At 47.8% G+C, this 27,528-nt stretch overlaps 1 protein-coding gene across 1 annotated transcript; it reads right to left on the minus strand.

The window, feature by feature from the left end:
* arhgef33 (Rho guanine nucleotide exchange factor (GEF) 33) lies at window positions 1–27,335 on the minus strand. The gene is made up of 5 exons (XM_072503430.1): window positions 27,263–27,335; window positions 24,320–24,568; window positions 14,166–14,295; window positions 4,134–4,269; window positions 1–9 (listed from the first exon to the last, which is right to left on the minus strand). Exons 1-5 carry the CDS (start codon window positions 27,333–27,335, stop codon window positions 1–3), a joined length of 597 nt encoding a protein of 198 aa, XP_072359531.1.
* Window positions 27,336–27,528: the final 193 nt, after the last annotated feature.

Below are 27,528 nucleotides of genomic sequence, written 5' to 3' on the forward strand. Positions count from 1 at the left end.
TCAGCAGCTCTAGCAGAGAAACAGAGTTAACAATTTTAGTGAAATATGACTCTTCAAAATTGTTTCTGAGTTCTGAAGAAGAATTATATATGTCGTGAAGTATTAATTTTAAAACAGGAGAAAATTTACACTTAAAAGCTCCAACCTAAAAAAGATTATCCCTTAATTTGCTGAGATGCAATTTTTTTTTACATTCTAAAATGCCCATTATCTTTGGAGAAAAAGACTGAAATAATCTGGAAAGTGTCCCATTATTAATTATATAAAAGCAGATCTCATTACTAACATTTCAAAATAATTACAGTTTTCTTTAAAAATAAACTCTAAAATGTTTGCTTCTTTGAGGCACCATCTTTATACATCGTTGAATTACAGAATGTGGATTCTCCTGTGTGATTTCTCATGAGTATCTGGTCTCAGCCAGGCTGTCGGGGAATAAATCAAGCTGGGGGTGTTGGTACGAAAAAGAGGTGGTAATAATAATAATAATAATCTTCATTATTGTCACAAGTAGGCTTACATTAACACTGCAATGAAGTTACTGTGAAAAAACCCTAGTTGCCACATTCCGGCGCCTGTTCCGAGTACACTGAGGGAGAATTCAGAATGTCCAAACTCCCTAACAGTACGTCTTCGGGACTTGTGGGAGGAAACTGGAGTGATTTGTTATGTTTTAGGTGTAACATGAGCGGCTTCCTTGTGGTGCACTTGACAAAGGAAGGTTCAGACGTGGAGATAACTTCAACACGTTTATTAAACTATTTACACTTCTATTACTCGGGTTCGACACTACTGCTAATCCTACTGTAGCTACCCAGACTGACTAACCATCGTCTGCCGCTAGTTGGTCAGAGGAGGTTGTTAGACCCTCATGGTCTTGATCCTGCAAGGACTGCGCGTCGGAATCTTGCGTTGCTTCTATCGTGGAGGCTGCCCACGAGCTCGCTGTGGAGGCTTGTGACACTGGAGTCACGTCTTGTGTGTGCAAGGACTGCGCTCTGGAGTCTTGCGTTTCTTCTATCGTGGAGTCTGTCCACGAGCTCGCTGCGGAGGCTTGTGACACTGGAGTCACGTTTTGTGTGTGCAAGGACTGCGCTCTGGAGTCTTGCGTTTCTTCTATCGTGGAGTCTGTCCACGAGCTTGCTGTGGAGGCTTGTGACACTGGAGTCACTTCTTGTTCATGCAAGGACTGCGCTCTGTAGTCTTGCGTTTCTGCAATTGTGGAGTCTGTCCGCGAGCTCGCTGTGGAGGCTTGTGACACTGGAGTCACTTCTTGTTCGTGCAAGGACTGCGGTGTGGAGTCTTGCATGTCTTCTTTCGTAGAGTCGGGAACCCTGAGCGGTGCATGGACCACGCTCTGTGTGGCAGCAGGCCGCTCTCTGTCTCTTGGTGTCAGGCTGCAGCATCATCCTGCACTCACGGGTTGGGATGTCATATCTGCTGGGTTGAAGATCCTCAAATCCGAAGAACTCGTCGTCGGGGTCGTCAATGTGCAACACGTCTAGTTGCGGTTCGGATTTGGTATTGGTGCAGCCTCCCAAGGTGAAAGGTTCGTCTGTGTCATTGTCTTCTAGGACCATATCATCACTGTTTGCGTCAGAGCTGGCATTGGGCTCGCGAGGTCCAGAGAAAATGTAAAGGTCGGTATCGAAGTATTCAAAGTCGGAATCATTGGTTTGGGCATAGGTAACTGCCTGTTGCAGGGTTCTTCGGAGGTTAAATTCATTTCCTGGTTCAATTTGAGGTATTGTGCTGTAATTCCAGGTGCATGAAGGTTGTTTTACGGCTTTAAAAGATTTTTTCTTTGATTTGGGACGTTTCCCCTTTAAATGGGCGTGGTCTGGGGCCTCTGACGTCATGACGCATGTGACGTACTGCGTAGGAATCGATTGCGCATGTGCAGATCGCGGTTCCTTTACCGGGGGCCATTTTCGTGATTGCGCATGCACGGCGTCTCGCAACTGCACAAGTGCAGTCCCTTTAGAAAGATGGCCGCCGATCAAAACTGTTCTCTGCTCCGGGATCTCGGCCTCGCGGTGAGTACTGGCGCTTCTCTTACCTTTTCTTGCTGGTTGGAGTGTGTTTTCCTCACAGTATTTGCGGAATTTGTCCAGGACTGCCTGGAAGTCGCTCCTGTTTTGCCCCTTGGAGAACTTGAATTTTTAGAAGATTTCTTCTGCTCTGGCACCGGCGATGGTGAGAAGAAGCTCTGTCTTTTCAGCATCATCCACGTCTTCTAGTTCGGCTGCCACCAGGAAGATTTCAAACATTTGCCGGAATACCCGTCAGTTTTCGCGGAGATCGCCATGGCACTGGAGCTGCTGCGGAACCCGGATCTCGAACATCTTGCCTGGGTATTGCTGGTTGTCACTGTACGCTGAGGTATGGCTATATGGATTGAAACAGTTCAGTCCTGGTACCATGATTTGTTATGTTTTAGGTGTAACATAAGCGCCTTCCTTGTGGTGCACTTGACAAAGGAAGGTTCAGACATGGAGATAACTTCAACACGTTTATTAAACTATTTACACTTCTATTACTCGGGTTCAACACTACTGCTAATCCTACTATAGCTACCCAGACTGACTAACCAGTTGCTGCAATCCACGTGGTGGGTGTAATATTGAATCAACCCTGTGTCTCTTCTCACTGACGATCTGCCTCTTTTCCAGTGGAGACAATGTGTGTGGTGCCCTTTATATATGGGTTGGTGTAATGCCCCCCTGTGGTCGTGTCACCTCCGTGTGTATCGTGAATGTCCATTGGTCATGTCCTATCTAACTGATCTATTGGTTGAGTTTGTGTGTGTGATGTCTCTTGTGCTCCCTCTAGTGTCTAGCTAGCCTACATGCATTTACATTGATGCACATCACCACATGGAGCACCTGGAGGAAACCCACACAGACACAGGGAGAACATGCACACTCCGTACAGACAGTGACCCAAGCTGGGAATTGAACCTGGAACCCTGGCGCTGTGAAGCAACAGTGCTAACCACTGTGCTACTGTGCCGTCCATATTTGGAGGAGATCAAATGACTGTGCCAAAATTTTGCAATTGGTTCAAAACAAGGGTCGTCTGCTCTCTCGCTCATATGGGGCAATATTACTGATAGGAACCTCACATAAATTGAAAAGAAAAAATAACTTTATAAAATATTGTCAGGCATCCTCATAATACAGTAAGCATGAAAAAAAATAGGTGCGTTACCATTATTTGTCCTATTCTTTTTTAATTTTTCTGTGTAATCTTTTCATAACTCTAGTTTTATAGTTTAATTTATCTAGGCTTTGTCTTGAATTATCTTTATTCTTCTATCCCAGCACTTTCACTTTTCATTTTGAAGATGATGGAAACCTGTTCAAAAAATGCTATAAATGGTGGCTTTCCAGGCAATAAAAAGCCTAGAATGTGATAATTAACACAATCATATTACAACTGAACACCACCCAGATCAGCATGAGTTGTGGTGATATGCCTATGGCTATATCATAGATGGGTGGTATGTGACCTCCAACCAGCAGATGGCGGTACAGATACATCATACGGTCTCACGTGAGCTGTGACTCCGATATAAGGGGAGACACATCCGGCCATTTGGAGAAGAAGATTGAGAGGGTAATAGGACATACATGTGAATGGTCAATGTGAGGTGCAAGTTCCAGAGGAGTAGTAACGGGCTCTGTATCAGATTGCTATCTTACAACATGAGACTCAATAAAAGATTCTGGTTTGGACAAATCGTGGTGTTTGCTGGATTCCTTCGTAAAGTATAAAGGACCAAACACAACATGAGTAATGTCTGGAATACGGAGCAAACGGTGGGGGGCGGGGGGGGGGGGGGGGGTTCTGCGCCTCCTGCTGTGTGTTTCTTGGCAGAGGGCTGGTCCCGCCGCTGTCAATGGGATTTCCCATTGAATCCAACCCCGGCAAACCCATGGTGTGACCAAAAGACCCGCTGGCTCCCGCCCCCCCAAATCAATTATACTGCCTCTTATAAGATAGCTTGGCACATAGCTATGCACAGAAAGAAAACATTCTTCACTATTTATTTTTACCACTAAATCAATTAACTCTTATGGGGAGACATATTGAACAAACTAGTTCCTGGACTAGTTTTACTTTCTATTTACCTCATCGTTGTTCAGCAACTTCATGAATATATCTCCCACAACACCTTGCCACTGCCATCTGTTCATCCTCTCCTCCAGATTACAAAGTAAAGCAGTATGAAGCTGGGTGAGGGCTCTTAGGGAACTGGGTAAAATTCTGCGTCAAAGAAAAGACGGTCAAAGAACAATTGATCAAAACAAACTGTGTCAACGTGTCATGTAGCATAGATTTCAAACTTCTTCCAGTGCAGGGAACAATCCAACTTTTAGTTATGTTTAATGTCAGCTTTCGAAATTTCCTGAATGGAATTTTATGGCCACCCACAGGAGTGAGCTGGCAGGTGGGGTAGCCATAAAATTGGGGGTGATGTTGTCAGGCTCCATACACATTGCATACCTTCCTTTTTAGGAAGGATGTGGAAGCTCTGGAAAAGGTGCAAAGAAGATTTACCAGGATGTTGCCTGGAATGGAGAGTAGGTCTTATGAGGAAAGGTTGAGGGTGCTAGGCCTTTTCTCATTAGAGCGGAGAAGGATGAGGGGCGACTTGATAGAGGTTTATAAGATGATCAGGGGAATAGATAGAGTAGACAGTCAGAGACTTTTTCCCCAGGTGGAACAAACCATTACAAGGGGACATAAATTTAAGGTGAAAGGTGGAAGATATAGGAGGGATATCAGAGGTAGGTTCTTTACCCAGAGAGTAGTGGGGGCATGGAATGCACTGCCTGTGGAAGTAGTTGAGTCGGAAACATTAGGGACCTTCAAGCAGCTATTGGATAGGTACATGGATTACGGGAAAATGATATAGTGTAGATTTATTTGTTCTTAAGGGCAGCACGGTAGCATTGTGGATAGCACAATTGCTTCACAGATCCATGGTCCCAGGTTCGATTCCGGCTTGGGTCATTGTCTGTGCGGAGTCTGCACGTCCTCCCCGTGTCTGCGTGGGTTTCCTCCGGGTGCTCCGGTTTCCTCCCACAGTCCAAGATGTGCGGGTTAGGTGAATTGGCCAATGATAAATTGCCCTTAATGTCCAAATTGCCCTTGGTGTTGGGTGGAGGTGTTGAGTTTGGGTAGGGTGCTCTTTCCAGGAGCCGGTGCAGACTCGGGGGGCCGGGTGGCCTCCTTCTGCACTGTAGATTCAATGATAATCTATGATTAATCTAGGACAAAGGTTCGGCACAACATCGTGGGCCGAAGGGCCTGTTCTGTGCTGTATTTTCTATGTTCTATGTACCTGCCTCCACTGGTATTTTAACAGTGGCAGGGCTGGCATAGGCAGCCTTCTCACCATTTTTGAAAATATACATATTTTTATTGGGTTTTCTGAATTTTTTGCAAATAATACAACAAACAAAATTTTCAATGCAAAACAGGTACAGGATAGAACAAGAACAAAAAGAAAATGTTTCCAATAATACAAACAAAACAAAGAAGAAGCAAATAACTTAATCTCTTTACCCCAAATCCCTAACAACCCTAACAGCTGACGGTGTCCAGATCTTTGAAAAAGGAGATAAACGGTTGCCACCTCAGGTAGAATATTTCAACAGAATCCCTGATGGTTAACTAATTTTGTCCAAAGGCAAAAAGGACAAAGTCCCCTAACCAGTCAGAGGCACTAGGCGGAGTGGGAGACCTCAAACCGAGCAGTATCCACCTCAGGGCTATCAATGACACAAAGGCAACAACGTCCGCCTCTACCCCAGAGTCAACTGCCGGAGAGTCCGAAACCCTGGGCAGGATTCTCTGTCGGCGAGATCCCCCACTTCGTCGGCAGCGGCCACAGATTTCCCGACACCGTGGATGTGGCCACAATGGGAAACCCCATTGGCAGGTAGCGGGACAGAGAATCCCGCCTCCTAAATTTGGCTACCAGGGGGCATGGCTGTAATTCTTTTTTTTAATTTAGAGAACCAATTATTTTTTTCCCAATTAAAGGGCAATTTAGCGTGGCCAATCCACCTATCCTGCACATCTTTGGGTTGTGGGGGTGAGACTCTCGCAGACACGGGGAGAACGTGCAAAGTCCACATGGACAGTGACCTGGGGCCAGGATCAAACCCAGGTCCTCTGTGCCGTGAGGCAGCAGTGCTACCCACTGCGCCACCGTGTCACCCATATGGTTGTAATTCTAATAGGAGAATATTAGACATAGGGTGCGATTCTCCAGAAAAATTTTGAAGTTGATTTGTGGCGAGGTTTTCAGGGAATTTCCCGCCGGCTCTGCTGGCAAGTTCCCCACCGCTATCCAATGACACTTAGTCACTTTTTTGGGCCCTGGGGAGTTTCTCACCAGTTTAGCCCACGCTTAGAATTTTCTCAGCACTGGAGAGCTGAACTCAGAGATCAGGTCGCCATTTTGAAAGGGTGCCCCGATCTCTAAGTGAGCTTATGGGTCCCCCTACCCATGGACAATGTCACCCGCCACACACACATGGGCACCAGCCCACCCCCCCCCCCCCAAGTGGGAACACCCCAAACCCCCTTACTTCACACACTCATCCAGGACCCCCACCAGTCACCCCCCAACCTCCCGGAGGCCACCACTTACCTGCCCTGCACTCCCCCCACCCTTCACCCCCCCCCCCCCCCCCCCCCGTCCTTTCATGGGCAATTCCCATCTCGGGCCTGGACCCTTGGCAGTGTTACCCTGGCACCTGGGCACCCTTGCACTGCAACCCTGGCACCCAGGCAGTGCTCCAGTCAGCATGGCAGTGCCAAGGTGCCCACGTTCCATGGGGAGGGCCAGGGAGCCATCCTGCACTGACCCTGACTCCCCAGGGGTCTACGGAGGCCAGGGAGGGCCCTTTTCTTGTGGACAGCGATGATCGGCGGCTGGCTGCAGCCTCCCTGGTGAGGCCAGTGAATCGAGGGAGCATGTCCCAGTCACTGAGGAACATCACCGAGGGAGACGACACGACGGTGCAGACTATGGAGAGCCACCAGAGCTGGCCAAGCCTGATGATGCAGGGCAAACTAGCTGCCCCTCCGTCCCAAGGTGAACTCCAGGGCCCTATGGGCACCGGCCGGGAGGAGGGGCCACTGGGTGCCAACCCGGTCCCATCTCATGGAGTGGGGATGGTGGCCTCCAGCTCCCCTGAGTTCCATCCCTCTGATGAGGCCGTGTCTTGCAGCCAGAACACAGGACAGAGCGGCACGGCTGTGCATGGGCTGCCGACAAGTGCGTAGGGGTAGGTAAGGGGTAAGGGGGGTTGGGAGAGTGGGGCGGCACCATCGGGAGAATGGGGCATTGTAGTACACATTAAAAACCCTCGCGTACAAGTATGACGCCTCTGCCACTTTCTTCCACAAAGCAGCCTGACCTCCAAACCCTTGTTGGCCCATCTCCCCCTACACGTAGCACTCACCCACCCTCCAGCCATGGACATGTTCCCGGATATGTGTCCTATCCCCTGGGTGTTTGGATGTTGGTTGCTGCATGTGTGGTGTTTCCTATAAAACCGGAAAGCCGGCCAAGAGCTGCCAACCAATCAGAAAGCTGGCAGCCTTCTCAACCCAGCAGCACCAACAGGAGCAGTGGCCCCTTCTGGAACTGCAGACAGTTCCCCCAAAATGAGTGGTCTTGGTGCTAGAGACCTAGGTAAAATTGGGGTTCAACCATGGCTTTGCTGAAAGGCTTGAAAGGTGATGGGGAAGCCAGGTTCAGCACAGGATGGGGGAACAGGCAGGGATGGGGAGTACTGTGGGGGACATCCTCCATTTGGGATAGTGTGTCCAAACAGAAGGAACCTTGTAAAATACCAATGGAGTATGAGGAGGCCCTTAAGTGGCCATCAGTTAGTCAGTTAAGGGCTTCAATTGTCCCAATGGTGCGAAGGTGATCATTTCCGGTGGTGCGATGTGAGGGGAACGTGCGTATGAGGTGGCTACCGCTGGAAACCTGACCTTTCTACCCTTTTCCCCAATGCTACAGGTGTTGAATTTACCGGAGAAGACCTGAAAATTAACTGGATAGAGTTCTCTCATCTCTTTGATGCCCAGGAGAGACAAAGCTGGAAAAGAATCAGCCAGAATTTCAACAGCAGACTCTGAAGCTTCCCACGGATCAGCTGGAGGCAAGGTGGCAACGGCAGCTTCTTCTCCAGCCACTCCACTCAGCAAAGTTTTGGAAATATCGTCAATGCTTGACTTTGGATCTTAAAAGATCAATCAAGGAGGGCTTGGCTCTCATTCGTTCAGTTCTCAAGATCACCAGCCAGGCCATCGAGCACAAGGAACCACAGTCACGAACACGGAGACTGCATTACCTGACCATAGCAATAAGATCACCTCCTTGGAGTCTTACCTTCCCATTATGATCAAGGATAACAGGGCATTAACATCCAAGCTGAACGACCTCGAGAACAGATGCAGAAAGCAAAGTGTTCATGTTGTGCGGTTACTGGAGGGGATAGGAGGCCACACCTCTACTCAATATTTCTCCGATCTGTTCCACAAAATGATGGGTGACAACGTATTTCCATCCCACCAGAATTAGATTGGACCAACCGTTCGCTTCGATCCAAGCCTCATCTGGAGGTCCTCTTTGTGCAGTAATTGCAACGTTTTACAGCTTTAAACAGGAGTTGGTGCTTCGATGGTCAAGAGGGCACCCGGATTTTAGGTGGGAAAGCTACTCTATCAGATTATAGCAGGGCAACAGTGCGGACCTAGCCAAGAAAAGGGCCGCCTTTAACAAAGTGAAATCCTCCTTGTATAAGAATGGAGTCAGCTTCGGGATAATTTATCCAGCTCGCCTTCGTGTAACATTCCATGAAAAAATAATTTTTTTGACTCGCCGGGAGATGCAGACTCCGTTGTCCAGAAGTACAATTTGGGCTCCGTTTTACCTGATCTATGGCTCATTGTATGGGTACTTTTCATGTCTGTTACTGGGTGTAATCTTGATTACCTCAGCTGTATATGAGGGATTTCTACTGTTCGCTCCCTACAATAATCCTTTCTCTTTCTCTTTGTTCTTACTAATTGCCGTGACTTTCAGTCGCCCTCGTGACACTCTAAGTTAAATAAGTTTTATTCCCCAGTTGGGAGTCTCCATGCGAACAAATGAAATGAAATGAAAAGAAAATCACTTATTGTCACAAGTAGGCTTCAAATGAAGTTACTGTGAAAAGCCCCTAGTCGCCACATTCCGGCGCGGCTGTTCCGGGAATCGAACCGTGCTGCTGGCCTGCCTTGGTCTGCTTTCAAAGCCAGCGGTTTAGCCCTGTGCTAAACAAGGTGTGTTAGTTAACAGGTGTGATATTAAAGGGTCTTCTGTAGCTCATAATAGTTTTAAAAATGAGCTTAGAGTTTGTGTTGAGTTGAGTTCTGCTATTTGTAGGTTATTGTTATTGTTTGCCACTGTTCCATTTTCCTTTGGGTGTGGTTATGCTTGACTGCGATGTTATGTTTGGATTGGGGCGTAGGGGTGGGGATGGGTTTTGTTTCAGTTTACTGCTGGCGTCTGCTGGCCTCTCTTTGTTGAGTAACCTGACTTGGCTTGGTGGCCCCCTTGAGTTGATCTTCTCAGTGCCCCCTGTTTAACATCCTCTTGGAGGCAGGACCTTCTCCCAAATGAGGCTGGAAGTCCGTGTAAAAGTCTGGCCGTTGTAATTATTTAGCAAAATTCAGATATCTCAAACTTGTTCAAACGGTAACTTTATTTTTGCTTTTTCCAATATTTTCACTGAAATATCAGGATGTGTATGTTAGTGGCATTAGAAATTCTTAAGTTTATTCAGCATTAAATAGCTTGTGTATTTTCTTTTAATTAAAGGGCAATTTTAGAGTGGCCAATCCACCTACCCTGCACATCTTTGGGTTGTGGGGGTGAGACCCACACAGACACGGGGAGAATGTTCAAACTCCACGCAGACAGTGGCGCGGGGCTGGGATTGAACCTGCCTCCTTGGTGCCATGAGGCAGCAGTGCTAACCACTGCGCCACCGTGCCGCCCAGGCTCCTGTATTTTTTGTTGAGAAATAAGCTGATGGGTCAAGGTCAATAGCTTACCACTAAAGTTCAAAAAGAGCAGAAGAAAAATATAAATGAGGAAGTGATAAGTTGATTCCAAACTTGGGTGTTCAAAGCATGAAAATGAAGATTCAATGGGTTAAAAATTGACGAAGGTAAGAAACTGTGCCACAGTTCTGAGAATGAGGAAGATGGGGAGGAGGGAGGATTATATAGCCCCTTTAAAGCCAACAGAACCTCCCAATTCGCTGTACAGTTAATACGTTTGATGTGTAGTCCCTGTGTAGTGGAAGTGGAAATGCAACAACCAATTTGCAAATAGCAAGTTCCCACAAACAGTGATGAAATAAATGAACAGCTAATCTATTCTTGGAGATAGGGGGGTGATCCACCGGCCGCGTTGTGCTCTTGCTCGAGCATGGCCGTTCAATCCCGGGAGAGCCCTCTCGCGGGCTTCCCAGAGGTCTTCAAGCATCGTGGGATTCACCCTGCAAGGCGTCAGAGTCAGAATCTTGCCCACAAGGGGCGGGGCTAAACAGCGCGCATCGAAACTGTTTTGAACCAACTTCGGCTAACTTAGCCGGAATCCACCAGCCTCGCAGGATCTACTGGCCTCCGAAGCGAGGTCGCAGCTGGGCACCATTCACCTGGTCCACGTTTGTGTGGACCAGTGCTGGAACAGCATCCAGGGGGTCTCCTGGGCCATTGGAGGCCTCTGGGTGGTCAGGATCAGTGCAAGGTGGCTCCCTTGTCTTGGAATGTGGGCACCTTGGCCCTGCTCAACTGGCACATTGGCACTGCCACCCTGGCACTGCCAATGTGCCTGGGTGGCAATGCCAAGCTAGCGGGAGCACTGACTGGGTGCCAGGGTGGCAGTGCAAGGGTGCCCAGATGCCAGGGTGACACTCCAAGGGTCCAGACCTGAGGGGACCTTCCCCATGAAAGGAAGGTGGTGGGAGGTGGGGGGTGTTGAAGGGTGAGGGTGTGCAAGGCAGGTAAGTAGGGGCCTCTGGAAGGTTGGGGTGGTGACGGGTGGAGGTCCTGGAAGGGGAGGCCTGCAAATGGGCATGGCCTGAAGAGGGGGACCCCCAGGGACCCCATTGCGGGGTGTCCTCACTTGGATGGGGGAGCGGGGGGTAGCGACCGTGGTGTTGAGGGTGACATTGCCCATGGGTGGGGGACCCACAAGCTCACTTAGAGATCGGGGCACCCATTCAAAATGGCGGCCCGGTCTCAGAGTTCAGCTCTCCAAAGTTAAAAAAAATTCCAAGTGTGGCCTAAACTGGTGAGAAACTCCCCAAGGCTCAAAAAAGTGACTAAATGTAATTGGATAGCGGTGGGGAACTCGTCGGCAGAGCCGGTGGGAAACTCCCTGAAAAGCCTGCCATAAATTAACTTAGAAATCTTTGGGAGAATCGCGCCCAGGATATACGAGTTTATTGAAACATTGGGGAGGTAGTGGCAGATTGGTATTGTCGCTGGACTAGTCACCCAGAGACCCAGAATAATGCTCTGGAGACTCAGGTTCAAATTCTACCATTGCAGGTGGTGAAATTTGAATTCAATAGAAATCTGGAATTAAATGACCATGAAACCATTGTCAATTGCCATAAAAACCCATCTGGTTCACTAATGCCCTTTAAGGAAGGAAATCTGCTGTCCTTACCTGTTCAGGCCTACTTGCAACTACAGATCCACAGCAATGTGGTTGCCTCTTAATTGCCCTAGGGGATGGGCATCCCATGCCCGAACTTTAAAAAATCATCACAGCTGCAGGTGATGAATGGGGGAGGGGGGAGACACAAGTTCATTGAAAATTCACTGTTGAAACGTGATTATCTTCTTGCATAAAGCTATTGAAAGCACTCAAAATGGACTAGCTTACAGCTCACTTATTTATCATTATCTGTTCATTGTGGGGCCTTGAGCAGCACTCCTGTTCAAGGAAATTTATAAATGAACATTCTGATAAATGAACAGTGAGGTAGTGACTGAGGGGCTAATGAACACAAAGCCATTTACCTAGTTCATTATATATTTTAAGATTTTTCATTGCGAAAAATCTTTTTGCCAAAGAATTACAAGGATTCTGTGCTGCAGCTTTGCTTTTCAAACAATAACGGTGACTACTTGCTTCTATACATTCTGTGCTACTGTCTTCCTTAGCTTTAGCAAAATTCTAAATGTCAAATTTATTTCCCCACAATCTGTAATTGGCAGCACCGTGCCACAGTGGTTAGCACGACTGCCTCACTCGCCAAGGACCAGTGATCGGTGAGTGTCTGTGTGGAGTTAGCATGTTCTCCTTGTGTCTGCGTGAGTTTCACCGGGTGTTCTGATTTCCTCCCACAGTCCAAGGATGTGCAGGTTAGATGGATTGGCCATGATGAATTGTCCCTTAGTGTCCAGGGATGTGCGGGTTATGGGGATAGGGCAGGGTGAATTGGGGGGTAGGGGTGGACTTGGGTGGAGTGCTCTTTCGGAGGGTCAGTGCAGACCCGATGGGCCGAATGGCCTCTTACTGCACTGTGAGGATTCAATGAGTCTATGACAGTTACATAATCGAAGCACCTGCTACTTCTGAAGGGCTATCAAACTTCTCAGAGTTGAACTCATCGAAAGAGATTAGATTGTAAATAATCAACACTAACACATCCAGAATGAGATTGTAATCAGCTTACTCAGAGTACAATATGTTGTCATCTTTCCATACTGTAGTAATCTTCAGGAAACCTCCAGGTGGATCTTAGATTTCAAGCAAGGCTAAAAGAGACCTTCTCAGAACTAATGGGCATTTCATGTCCAATATTTCCTTTTATGATTTGGGCTTGGTACGAGTGAGTTATTAATCGCAGAATAGCTGAAGTCCAATGTCAAGGATGCCAGTTGACTGCAACATGCCAAATTCATTCTGCTTTGGCACTAGACTGAATTTTCCCTGCGAGGATGAGAAACAGAGGGGGCTGTGTCCTGGATATCCACCTCACCCCCAAGGATACTGTTATTGATCTGTGATTTTCACAGAGTGGCCAATTAATAGCCAGAGGGCATAGTTGCCATCTAATTGAAGATGGTAGGTGGGCTTGTGAAACTGGAGGGTAAGTCTAAGATCTTCCATTTTCAGAGAACGGCAAGCTTTAATGGAACGTAAGTAAGAGAGATGTTTCAAATGGAACCACTCGCTCTCCGACTTTTTAAGTCATTAAATTAAAAATAGATTCAACAGCCAAGCCATGTGAGAAGCTTTATGAAGCAAACAGTTTTCATTAAGTCATGGATGGTGAGGGGAGGAAATTGTTCGAACATTGAAAGATGGAAGCGGTGATTTTTCTGTTTATTCATGCGCTTACTATTGTGAATTTAATTTGTAGGAGTATGGTTGTGTGGGAAACTCATGGTAGCTGTACATTGAGAAATTTATTTTTAACAATGGATTAGGATTTTGTTTAGGTAGGGAAGACTATTTTATCCAATATGATTGGTGAGATAATGGAAGGAAAAAATAAGTAATTAGAAATAAAATAAATTGAGCCATTTAAACACTAAACCAATGAGAAAGAAGTAAATTGACAAAATAAAATGTAAGACAGCATCTGCAGTATGGGTATAATGAGAATCACTCATGTGTAAGAGGAAGGAATGAGGCAGGGTCCCAAAGATGTTTACATAATTTATCAGTGAGCTGCTAGACTCATGACGAGAACACATAGAACAAACTTATATGTGAAAGCTGCCTTTGCGTAAATAGCACACTGTTTCAGTAAAAGAATGATCAGCACCTATGAGCCTTGCACGTCCCAGACCTGAGATGACAATATATTAATCCCACATTTAACTTAGAACTGACTGAAGGCATTTTATAACAAGTGAGATATTTATAAATTGCATAAATTTCTCTCATTATATTTGCCAGATTTTCTTGCTTCTCCATTTTTGTAACTTTTTCACCGTTTCTAGTCCACACGACGAGTGTTTATTGAAGATGAAAATAAAAATGAAAACTGTTCACTAAATCCACCAAAAGTACAAAACACATCTTGAGTTATAATTTTTAAAGACATTGCAAACTGTACCTCAAGTCTTCACTCTCCAGTAACATATTCTTTCCACTCGCACTAATATTTGTTTTCAGAATTAATGAGAGATAGAATGTGTACATTCTTTCTGACTTCAGCAGTTCCATAGCAGCTTGGTGCCTTTTGACTAGAATGTGTAAAGACAGAGAATGATTGGTTGCAAAATGTGACTGGTTGACTTGTTTGTGTTATTTCACAGTTTGTATATTGCATTCAAATAATTTTCGCAAAATATTCATAATTTTGACCATAGTGTAAAAAAAAAAATTCATAACCCAGACCTTTGCTCTCCCCCACTCCAACTAGGGGTTTTGAAAAGTGGGGAGTACGTGAAATTGCATAAATGGGATTCCTTCCGGGATCCAGGCCGCCAGACCTAGTTGTGATTTTACATTGGTGTGGGCAGGGCCTCAGCTGGGAAGGCAGCCCTTGTCCTAGTTAAGGCACTGAAGTAGCCACTTAATGGCACTGAAGGGCCTTTTCCCACCCAGCCTCACGTTTCAGGCTGGTGAGGGGGTGATAGATCGGCAGGAGGGGGAAACTGAAGACTATTCAAAATCAAGTGGGGGAATTGCCTCCATCAGAAGTCCCCTGCTGACTGGGGATGCCCTCCTCTTAAAGCAATAGAGGTCTCTGGACCTTCCTCTCCCCATAGATCTACCCCGATTGCCACCCTCATAATTCCATAGGTCTTCCCTACACACAATGACTCCCCCCCCCCCACCCCCCCAGCCCTCTACCACCTGCCAGATATCTCGGAGGGTTGTGAGGTAGTGGAAATTACAAAGCAAGGAGGGACGAGGCCTTGGAGGGATTTGAAAACAAGGATGAGAATTTTAAAATCAAGATGATTGGGATGCTTGACTGGGGTGGGGAGGGGGCTACTTAGGTCAGCAAGCAGGAAGGTTGTGAGCAAGGACACGGGCAGCAGAGCTTTGAATTACCTCAAGGTTACTGCAGTCGAGTATGGGAGACCAGCCAGAAGTGCATTGGGGTGAAGTCAAGAGGTAATAAAGGCCTGAAGGAGGGTTTCAGCAGCAGGCGAGCAGAGTTGGGGATGAAGTCGAGCAATGTTATGGAGATGGAAATAGTCAGTATTAGTGATGGTGTGGATTTGCGATTGAAAACTCATCTTGGGGTCAAATATGACACTAAGATTAAATAGTCTGATTTAGTCACAGGCAGGGAGAGAAATGAAATCAATAGGGTAGCCGAGCTTGGAGTTGTGACAAAAATGACTTCAGTCTTCCCACATTTAATTGGAGCAAATGTATGCTTAGACAGGACTGGATATTGGCAAGCAGTCGGATAAGTTAGCATGAGTGTAGGAGTTGTGAGAGGTGGTGGTGAGATGGAGCTGGATATCACCAGAATACATGTGACAATGAATGCTGTGTTATTGGATGATGTTGCCGGGGGGGGGCAGTAGATGAGAAACAGGAAACAGACAAATTTAGATCCTCATAGACACCAGAGTTAGCATCACAGGAACAGGAAGAGATGCATTCCAAGTGTACTCCGGCTATGATCAGAAAGTGGGAGGATGAGCCGGAGGTCACTGCCAAAATCCTACCAGAGTAACTGGTTGCTGGCAATAACCTCTGGGAAAGCTGTGATGCAGGTGGATAGTCAAAGCAAGCCAGATATCATAAAAGACACTGCAATCAATCAGAGAGAAATGACTGATACTAAAACAGGCAGTAAGTTCAACATGCAAAAACAACAAGAAGAAAGATGTTGGTTGCTGCCCAGCTCTCTCACCCTCAACCCTGTCTGGCTGGCCTCTGGCTCTGGTCGAGTCGCCCAGCTATCATTGCCCGCTGCTTCCCCACTCCGTGAGACACGACACCGGCGCTTGCCTGGCCTTCTTTGCACCTCCCGACTACTGCTCCGTTCACCTCTCTCTCAGGTTGCCGAGCCTCGAGCTCAGCTACCATGTGCACTCCTGGCTGGCTACCTGCGTGCCCAGTTGCTGCTGCTAGCTATCTGGCTTAGCCTCTGCTCTCTCTCTCTCTCTCGCCCTCGCCACCAGGCCTGGTTGCTGCCCAGCCCATTCCGCCTCCTGGCCGCTGCTCCCGAGACATGACGCCAGCACTTGCCTGGCCTCCTTTGCACCTTCCGACTGCTCAGCTCTCAGCACATTCTTGGGTAGCCGAGCCTCGACAGCCGCATGTGCTCCTGAATGGTGGCTGCTGGCTATTTAGCCTGGTGATCTCTGTTCTTTGTAGTTGGTTGCCCACCTGTCCTCCTCAGCCCTGGCCTGGAGATCGAGAGTCACTCTACTGCTCCCCTTGACAACTGTTCGCCAGCACATCCTCCTTGCCTCACGGAAGGCATTGCAGGCTCGCACCCTAATGTTAGGTCGATGACCTCACTTTTGCCTCAGGCTGTGCACCCAAAACCTGGGTGCTGCTTTGTACTTTTAACCAATGAAAGTTCAGAAACTTCACACCAATTCAGGAGATCTGTGTCTGAACTGCTCGGAGTCTCCGCCACCTCTCAATATCTGGCAAACTGTTTTCCCGCCCTAAAAGGGAGTCCAGCAATCAGAGCCCGATATTGTTCAGTATAGGCTGCTGAGAGACACATTCTAATTTCTTGAGCCTATCAACAAATTTAGAGCTACCAAGGCTCCGTTTAGTGTTCCCATGCAGTACTGTGTGATTCATTGAAAGTCCACCTCTGAATGTTCCCCATTGTTTACTTACTGCCACACTATTAGTCTATTTACTCAATCACTCTTAGCCACTTCTCCCCTCATATCTACTTAATTGGATTGGATTGGATTGGTTTATTGTCACGTGTACCGAGGTACAGTGAAAAGTATTTTTCTGTGAGCAGCTCAACAGATCATTAAGTACATGAGAAGAAAAGGGAATAAAAGAAAATACATAATAGGGCAACACAACATATACAATGTAACTACAAAAGCACTGGCATCAGATGAAGCATACAGGGTGTAGTGTTAATGAAATCAGTTCATAAGAGGGTCATTTAGGAGTCTGGTGACAGTGGGGAAGAAGCTGTTTTTGAGTCTGTTCGTGCGTGTTCTCAGACTTCTGTATCTCCTGCCCGATGAAAGAAGTTGGAAGAGTGAGTGAGCCGGGTGGGAGGGATCTTTGATTATACTGCCCGCTTTCCCCAGGCAGCGGGAGGTGTAGATGGAGTCAGTGGATGGGAGGCAGGTTCGTGTGATGGACTGGGCTGTGTTCACGACTCTCTGAAGTTTCTTGCGGTCCTGGGCCGAGCAGTTGCCATACCAGGCTGTGATGCAGCCTGATAGGATGCTTTCTATGGTGCATCTGTAAAAGTTGGTAAGAGTCAATGTGGACATGCTGAATTTCCTTAGTTTCCTGAGGAAGTATAGGCGCTGTTGTGCTTTCTTGGTGGTAGCGTCGACGTGGGTGGACCAGGACAGATTTTTGGAGATGTGCACCCCTAGGAATTTGAAACTGCTAACCATCTCCACCTCGGCCCCGTTGATGCTGACAGGGGTGTGTACAGTACTTTGCTTCCTGAAGTCAATTACCAGCTCTTTAGTTTTGCTGGCATTGAGGGAGAGATTGTTGTCGCTACACCACTCCACTAGGTTCTCTATCTCCCTCCTGTATTCGGACTCATCGTTATTCGAGATCCGGCCCACTATGATCGTATCGTCAGCAAACTTGTAGATGGAGTTGGAACCAAGTTTTGCTACGCAGTCGTGTGTGTACAGGGAGTAGAGTAGGGGGCTAGGTACGCAGCCTTGCGGGGCGCTGGTGTTGAGGACTATTGTGGAGGAGGTGTTGTTGTTCATTTTTACTGATTATGGTCTGTTGGTCAGAAAATCGAGGATCCAGTTGCAGAGTGGGGAGCCAAGTCCTAGGTTTTGGAGCTTTGATATGAGCTTGGCTGGGATTATGGTGTTGAAGGCGGAGCTGTAGTCAATAAATAGGAGTCTGATGAGGGAGTCCTTGTTTTCGAGATGCTCTAGGGATGAGTGTAGGGCCAGGGAAATGGTGTCTGATGTGGACCGGTTGCAGCGGTATGCAAATTGCAGTGGATCAAGGCGTACTGGGAGTATGGAGGTGATGCGCTTCATGATCAACCTCTCGAAGCACTTCATTACGACTGAAGTCAGGGCCACTGGTCGGTAGTCATTGAGGCACGTTGCCTGGTTCTTCTTTGGTACCGGTATGATGGTGGTCTTCTTAAAGTAGGTGGGGACCTCGGAGTGGAGTAGGGACAGGTTAAAGATGTCCGTGAATACCTCTGCCAGCTGGTCCGCGCAGGCTCTGAGTGCACGACCAGGGATCCAGTCTGGGCACGTCGCCTTCCGAGGGTTCACTTTCAGGAAGGCCAATCTGACTTCGGAAGCTGTGATGGTGGGTATGGGTGAATTATGGGCTGCTGGGGCACTCGCCAGCGGATTGTTGGTTACCTGCTCGAACCGAGCATAGAATGCATTGAGTTCATCGGGGAGGGGTGCGTTGCTGCCAGAGATACTGTTCGGCTTCGCTTTGTAGCCCGTTATGTTGTTTAGTCCTTGCCACAACCGCCGAGAGTCTGTCTGTGATGCTAGCTTGGTTTGATATTCTCTCTTGGCATTCCGGATGGCTTGCGGAGGTCGTACCTGGATTTCTTGTATAGGTCAGGGTCGTCTGCCTTGAACGCCTCAGATCTGTCCTTCAGTAGGGAGTCAATCTCGCGATTGAGCCATGGTTTCCGGTTGGGGAACGCACGTACTGCTTTCTTTGGCACGCAGTCGTCCACACATTTGCTGATGAAGTCTGTGACGGTGGTGGCATACTCATTTAAGTTGGTCGTTGAGTTCTTAAATATGGACCAGTCCACTGTCTCTAAGCAGTCACGTAAGAGCTCTTCTGTCTCCTCGGACCAGCACTGCACAACCTTCTTAGCTGGATTCTCCCGCTTGAGTTTCTGCTTGTATGCCGGGAGAAGGAGCACCGTCTTATGGTCTGATTTCCCAAAGTGCGGTTGGGGGATGGAACGGTAGGCGCCCTTGATTTTTGAGTGCAGTGGTCAAGAGTGTTGTCGCCCCTGGTGGGACAGGAGATGTGCTGGTGGAATTTTGGCAGTACACTCTTGAGGTTGGCCTTGTTGAAGTCTCCGGCCACGATGAACAAGGCCTCCGGGTGTTCTGTTTCGTAGTTGTTTATTAGTGTGTATAGTTCGTCCAGCGCCTTCCTCACTACTGCCTGGGGTGGGATGTAGACCGCTGTGATAATGGCTGAAGTGAACTCGCGTGGAAGATAATATGGGCGGCACTTCACGGTCAGGTATTCCAGGTCTGGGGAGCAGTAGGTTGCCAGAGTCGCCACATCCAAGCACCAGGAGGAGTTGATGAGGAGGCAAGCCCTTCCACCCTTCGCTTTGCCTGATGATGCCGTGCGGTCCACCCGGTGAATTGAGAAGCCTTCAGGTTGTATGGCAGAGTCCGGTGTGGCAGGGGTGAGCCATGTCTCTGTGAAACAGAGCACACAGCAGTCTTTTACTTCCCTCTGAGAGGTAAGTCTGGCGTTAAGTTCATCCAGCTTGTTTTCGATAGCTTGGACGTTTGCCAGGAGTACGCTGGGGAGAGGGGTCTTGAAACCGCGTTGCTTCAGTCTACCCTGCAGACCGCCGCGTTTCCCTCGCTTCCTCGGTCGGCGGCTGCTGCTGGATGATCCTGGGATCCGATGGCCGATGTCAGCTCTTGTGGAAGGTAGGTGGTTGTGTCTGGCGGGCTCCACGGCGCTGGCGGGGACCAGGGCGCTGTTTACGTATCTGGGGTCGCGTCTGGCAGGGCCCCGGGCGCTGGTTGAGATAGAGGGGTTGCTAGGGGGGCATGTTTGCGATCCGGATGGGTCCTGGCGTTCTGCGGGCGCGGGAATACCTTGCAGCGCGTTTGGGTCCTCGTGCGCGGTCTCCGCCGTTTCAGGGGTCCTGGGTCGTGGGCAGGGGCATCCTGAGGCAGGTTGGGCTGGGTCCCGTGGTCTGTTCCCTCCCTGGGCGCTCCTGGGGTCGGATCTTGAAGTAGGCCCGGTCGGGCCTCCACGTGGAGGCTCCATTTAAGCCTAAGATTCTCGGGCAGTGCGGTGGCGCAGTGATTAGCACTGCTGCCTATGTCCTAGGACCGAGTCACTGTCCGTGTGGAGTTTGCACATTCTCCCGTGCCTGCGTGAGTCTCATCCCCACAACCCAAAGATGTGCAGGGTAGGTGGATTGGCCACGCTAAATTTCCTCTTAATTGGGGAAATACAAATAATTGGGTACTATAAATTTTTTATTTTTTTTAAACTTCTTGTTTAAAAAGATTCTTGTTTGAGACTCAAGTATATCGCTCTCAAACTTAATATGGAATTCAATTGTATTATGAAAACTATTTCCCAATGGATCTTTTACTATGAGATTCCTAATTAACCTTGCATCTAAAATAGCCTTATTCTTTGACATGAATAGCAGCACATCATCCACAAGCAGCTTGATCTTATGCAGCTTCATCCCACATTCCAACCCCGATATCAAGGGGTCCAACCTAATGGCCTTCACCAGTGGCTCAATGACCAGTGCAAACAAGGGGGACAGAGGGCAACCCTGCTTAGTCCGTCTCTGAAGCTCAAAGAGCGACAACCTCAAATCATTCATGATCCTCGCTGCTGTGGGTATATGATATAATAATTGGATCCACTTAATATAATTCACCCTTAACCCAAAGCCTCGCAATGTATAAAACAGATAATTCCACTCAACTCGGTCAAATGCTTTCTTTGCATCTAAAGAAATAACCAGACCATCCACTGCACGTTTCTGAAATGCCTGTATCACATTTAGCAGCTTTCTAATGTTCTTATATGAAAATTTTCCTCTCACAAATCCAGTCTGGTTCTCCCACATAATTGTCAGAGGATGTCTTCCATCCAGCCTTTTGGTCAGAATCCTAGATAACAGTTTCAAGTCAACACCCTGAAGAGTAATTGGCCTATAGGAGGCACATTCCTCTGGGTCCTTGCCTGCTTTCATAATCAAAGGAATATTAGAGTCGGCAGCAACATCCTGACTCAAAAGAGTGACAAAACATACCCACCAATGGGTCTAACAAGTCTACCAACAAATCCCTGAAGTCCCTATAAACACACACTCCCAAAGCCACCTGGTCCCGGTGCCTTACCCAACTGAAGCTCCTTAATGGCCTTTGATACCTCCTCCCCAGAAAGTGGGGCATTAAGAGCCCCACATTGGTTTTCCAAGCCCTCCAAGAGCTTCAAAGCAGAGAAGAAATGTTCCACGGTCGCCAACTCACCACCAGATTTCCCAGACTTGTATAATCCTGCATAAAATTCCTTAAAAGACCCATTTATCTCTTCTGTCTTCTGTCTTCGTAACCCTTTTCCCTTCCACAAGCCTCACAGATAGGAGAATCCCGCTGCTGCCAAGAAACACGTGGCTGGGGAGGATGAGAATACATCCCAGGGTATAAAAAAACTAGGCTGTTGCTTAGCAACCAGGGGCCCACAGAATAGCAAGAAGCAGTTTGGGTCTGTTGGAACAAGGTAACCCAGAACTAAGGAGTTTTTCATAGAAACAGCCAGCATAGGTAGGAAAATACAAAGGGAAAGAAAGCAAGTCCCAGAAACTAAGGAAGAAAGTCCCAGAAACCATAGAAACAAGTTCCAACAAGAGCTTCTGTTCAAAGGAGCATAGAACAGGGATTTGGGAAAAAGGTTCTGTTCAGTGAAGTCAAGAGTGAGGGGCAAAGAGAGAGGTGCCAAGTTAAAGACAGGGCTGTAAGGTGCAGACCTGGTACACTGACTTGCAAGAAACCACAGATCGAAGGTGACCAGAGGTTGGTGACTACTCACTATGGGTCTGTGAAGTAGCAGTGTCTGTTGACATGGCTGGATAGGTGGTAGATTGTGTGGTTAGGAAGTTAGAATGCATGTGGGAATCCAGGGCAAAGACAGCACGGTAGCATAGTGATTAGCACAATTGCTTCACAGCTCCAGGGTCCCAGGTTCGATTCCCGGCTTGGGTCACTGTCTGCGCGGAGTCTGCACATCATCCCCGTGTCTGCGTGGGTTTCCTCCGGGTGCTCCGGTTTCCTCCCACAGTCCAAAGATGTGCAGGTTAGGTGGATTGGCCATGATAAATTGCCCTTAGTGTTGGGTGGGGTTACTGGGTTATGGGGATAGGGTGGCGATGTGGACTTGGGTAGGGTGCTCTTTCCAAGGGCCGGTGCAGACTTGATTGGCCGAATGGCCTCCTTCTGCACTGTAAATTCTATTTTTAAAAAAGCTAGAAGGAGAGGGTGGAACCCTGGAGGTGGTTCCTTGGTGAAGACATTCGAGAGAAAGCTTTGTTTAGGAGAAGATTTCAAGGTGTGTACTTCGAAAGTGGATATTGGAAATCCTTTTGTGGAAGATAGAGTTCCAGTAAAACCAGTTGGCTCACAGTATGACTGGTGTCTGGGGGGAGTTGATAAGAAAACTGTAGAAGTTGGTTTCAGGGTGTGGTGTGTTGACCATATTTCGCCTATTGGTTTACATGGACTGTGTACTTACTGTGTAAATTAGAGTATAAATTAGATTTTTTTGGTATCTTATGCTATCCTTACAAATCTGTATATATCTGTAAAGGTATAGCTGGGGTGAAGGAGTAGTATATTATAATTCATCTTTTCTTGTCTAATAAATGTTTTACTATTCCAATCGCTTTTCGATTGGAGGGCTGTGACTAGTGGTGTTCGGCAGGGATCAGTGCTGGGGCCTTTGCTGTTCGTAGTATATATAAATGATTTGGAGGAAAATGTAACTGGTCTGATTGGTAAGTTTGCAGACGACACAAAGGTTGGTGGAATTGCGGATAGCACAGAGGATACAGCAGGATTTAGATTGTTTGGAGACTTGGGCGGAGAGATGGCAGATGGAGTTTAATCCGGACAAATGTGAGGTAATGCATTTTGGAAGATCTAATGCAGGCAGGGAATATACAGTGAATGGCAGAACCCTCAAGAGTATTGACAGAGATCTGGGTGTACAGGTCCACAGGTCACTGAAAGGGGCACACAGGTGGAGAAGGTAGTCAAGAAGGCATACGGCATGCTTGCCTTCATTGGCTGGGGCATTGAGTATAAAAATTGTCAAGTCATGTTGCAGCTGTATAGAACCTTAGTTAGGCCACACTTGGAGTATAGTGTTCAATTCTGGTCGCCACACTACCAGAAGGATGTGGAGGCTTTAGAGAGGGTGCAGAAGAGATTTACCAGGATGTTGCCTGGTATGGAGGGCATTAGCCAAGAGGAGAGGTTGAATAAACTCGGTTTGTTCTCACTGGAACGATGGAGGTTGAGAGGCGACCTGATAGAGGTCTGCAAAATTATGAGGGGCATAGACAGAGTGGATAGTCAGAGGCTTTCTTCCAGGGTAGAGGGGTCAATTACTAGGGGGCATAGGTTTAAGGTGAGAGGGGCAAGGTTTAGAGGAGATGTACGAGGCAAGATCTTTTACACAGAGGGTAGTGGGTGCCTGGAACTCGCTGCCGGAGGAGGTGGTGGAAGCAGGGACAATAGTGACGTTTAAGGGGCATCTTGACAAATACATGAAGAGGTTGGGAATAGAGGGATACGGACCCTGGAAGTGCAGAAGATTTTAGTTTAGACGGGCAGCATGGTCGGCACAGGCTTGGAGGGCCGAAGGGCCTGTTCCTGTGCTGTACTTTTCTTTGTTCTTTTGTTCTTATTTTGTGAAAAGTTCATCGGCAGTCCTGTGACTCTATACAATAACTGCCTTTCATGTATCTAAACAAAAAATAAGAGTTAAGCCGGGTTCTACTCTGGGATCCGATTTGCCCAGTGGTAACATTGGCTGGGACCATAACAGAAGATCGGACTCCGCAGACTTTACCTGCTCCCTCAATGATGGAATAGCTTGTTGTGATTGTAATGGTTCACCTATGAATACAATAATAGTCACCATAGTAGTGGAGATGGAACCATATGCAACAAAGAATCTAAATGTTCAATGGATGGAGGGAAAAACTTAACCAATTATATTTTTTCTAATTCTGAAGAGACTTCAAAAAAGGAATCCTGAAATCAACAGTGTACCTATGAACATGTGTTTACCTACAATACAACAGTTATAAAACGTTGATTTCAAACAGTAACATGTTACCTTGGTATTTCTTTTGCAAATATTGAATGTTCTTGCAGTCTAACTGACTTGTGACAGGGTTGGTTTCCAATCCATTTTCTTGGGAAGCATATCTGCTTTGGCTCAATCCTTTGCAACTGTCTGAATATTCCACCATTGGTTCTGTGTCAGCAGGTTGCTGAAATTCTTGATCGTTTCTCACCAACTCATGTCTTGGGTGAGCATTGCCATGTGAGTTTTGCCCTCCTTCCTTCTCTGTTTTCTGCACAGCTGGAATACAAACAGTTCTACTAAACTATCAGAATAGATTGGCATAATTTCAGGAATCCATATTCTGTGAATCAGGGTTCAAAATACAATGGGTTGGCAATTGACTTCACCCTGGCAACCTTACAAGTAGTCTGCAAAATCTCATAGAATAAGAAGGCAAAAAATTCAAGAAAGATCACCCCATCCCCACCTCATACAAATTGCTGAGTTTGACTGGAGAAGCAGTGAGTGTGGGACAGAGTGGGGGGCACAATTTAATGGCCACGTTACGATTGAGGGAGAGCGTAATGTGGATGTTAGATCGCAGGAGTGGCCAAAATCGAGAACTGCGCCGGGCACCGATCGGTTTGCGATTTAACCGACCTGCACCTGTCGGTGAAATCAGGATCCTGCCGTGGCATGGCGAGAAATCAATAATCACCACTTAAGGCCAATCTCCATACAATTAACGGGAAAGACCCCTATCTAATGGCCTCCCGTGGTCTAACCACCTCCCCAGCAAGTGATCATGCAGGCGCCGATTAGTACTCCTTTTTAAAAACCCGAAGCTGCTGGAATGGCTGCTGCAGGGACTCGAGGAGGTGAGTAGCCATCTTCATTCCCAGGCAGTGAACCAGGGTCAATGGGGTTGCTGCCCTGGTGCTTGGAGTAAGGGGGGCGGGAGGAGAGGTACTGGGGGGGCATCTTCAGTCAGGATGGGCTGTCATTGGTGGAGGGGGGTTTGCCCCTGGGCTGGGGGGGGGGGGGGTGGAGGGATGGGTGAGTGTCTCTGTTCCTGTGAGTCCACCATGCCACCCCCTGGATCATATGTAGCCGTTATGGGTGCAACGCCAGCCCCTGCCTATATGTTCCACTGATCACCCACAACTCCCATTGACTGTGGAGGCCTTTGGCCTCTGGGCTGAAGGCTATTGCTAATCGGGAATTGGCAATCATAGTTGAGTGAGCACTTCACAGCTCCCAAGTGGATTCCCGTGGGTAAGCGTGCCTTGTAGCATGTGGGGGTTATTGCCGAGCATCCCAATTAGACCGTGATACTGGGACACTGCCTGAACACTGCAGGAAGCAACACCATGGATGCAGCATTCAACATCCAAACACCCAGGGTCTGGACTCCAGCACCAGGGGCATCTCTGTGACCAGAGGGTGGGTGTGTGCAGTGGTGAGGGAACCAGCACCTGGTCCAGGGAACGTTATGTGCAGGTGTCTGGGGTACAGCGTGTGGGGTCCAGTGACCAGGGGCCCCCTCTGCAGCTGGGGTTCATGGGCAGGGCATGTCGGGTGGTGGGGAAGCGGGGGATGGGGAGGGCATGTGGGGTGCGGAGGTAGGGGGCGGCGGTGTAGGCAGCACTGTTGAACATGGGCTTGCCTAGGCATGGTACGGTGCGGAATGGGGACGGTGCCAGGCGCATGCTCGTGGGGGTGTGCGGTGCCAGGGGGCTGGTGCCAACCCACCTTTGCGGCCCAGTGGAGGTCATCAATCTTCTAATGGCACTGGTGCCGGTCCTCCCCCATCTGATCTCGACCACATCCGACAATCTGGCCAGGTCGATATCCTCAAATCATAGGATTGGTGTCCTCATTGACATGGCTGTGAGCTGTGTGGGGTTTGCTCTGCAGGATTGGTTTAAGTGCTGCTCCCCCTTGTTAGCGGGGAGCTGGCAGGCACATTCCTGGCAAATCAGCAGGCGGGACCATCATTTGCGGTGTGAACCCCGCGGGGCCTCGTTAAGTGGACCAATTAACATTTGACACCAGTGATGGCCTCGCCGGGTCGAGCATCGGGAAGCTCGTGGCAGTGCCCAATCGCTACCATACTTTGAAACGTTTCCACCTATTCCTGCCCAGGATCTGAGCAGCTGCTTCTCCAATCACAAAACTCTGTTTCTCTCATGCTCACTGTTCCAGCTTCACCAATCACAGGTCCCCTCCCTCTTGCTGCCCCTCCAGAGCAAGAACCTATAATTGGAGGAATAGGAAGGATGGGAGTTAGGGAACCTGTGATTGGTTGTTGAGGAGCAGTGAAAAAGTTACTTTGCAGAATTTTATTTTTTTTCCAGCCCAAATATATTTTCCAATTACATCCGTTACCTTGCAAGAAGGCTCAGAAGCTTGGATAATAACTTACTAAAGCTATATTACACATCTGTTTGTTTTTCAATTCACAAAACAGTTTTATGTCACACAAGCAGTTACACAGTGACCGAGGGCTCATGAGAGGGGCAGTGACAGGGAGGGTCAAGGAGGAAGGTGGTGAGTGGGAGAAAAGAAGAAGGAGGTATGAGATAGGTAGGAAAATGGGCAGGAGTTATATTGCAGCATCTCGCAAGATCACATTAGATCTCGCGAGGCATTGCGAGCCAGGTAGATCCCGGGCGCGGCAACGCACAGCATCTGTCAGACTCGTGCCGTGGTGCGCTGCCTTTCAAGCGGAACATGGCTGTTCGATCCCGTCCTAAGCCAGTGTGGATCTCATCCGAAAAGCCGGTGGAACACCCGGCCAAACCTGTCCAAAATGACACTGAGACATTCTTTGGTTGAATTCTGCCCACTGTAAATAGCCAAGTCAATTGGAGAATGCATAAAGTGAAAACTGAGGAAATGCTGCTATGTATTTTCTGACAAGTAGGAAAAAAAATCAAAGAAAGTATAGTACAATCCTACTTTACTCAAAGAATTTAAAGTTATCCCTACCTTTCTGGAACATGCAATGGGGAAGGCTCACAGAATAACGTTTATTCAGTGTGGGTTCATAATTCACATACATTTTACAGTATAAAGCTGGGTCTATCGGATATTTCTCTCCCGTTTTTTGACCTTCCCGACTCCATATTTCACTGCTAAAAGAAAATTATGAACATCAATTCTCGGGATTGTACATTTTACAATCATTCTACATCAGTACAGTGTGAAATAATAAAAGGCAATTTGAAAACGACAACCAAGATATATGAAGAAAA

This window comes from Scyliorhinus torazame, chromosome 1, assembly GCF_047496885.1.
Source record: "Scyliorhinus torazame isolate Kashiwa2021f chromosome 1, sScyTor2.1, whole genome shotgun sequence".
NCBI classification, from domain to species: domain Eukaryota; kingdom Metazoa; phylum Chordata; class Chondrichthyes; order Carcharhiniformes; family Scyliorhinidae; genus Scyliorhinus; species Scyliorhinus torazame.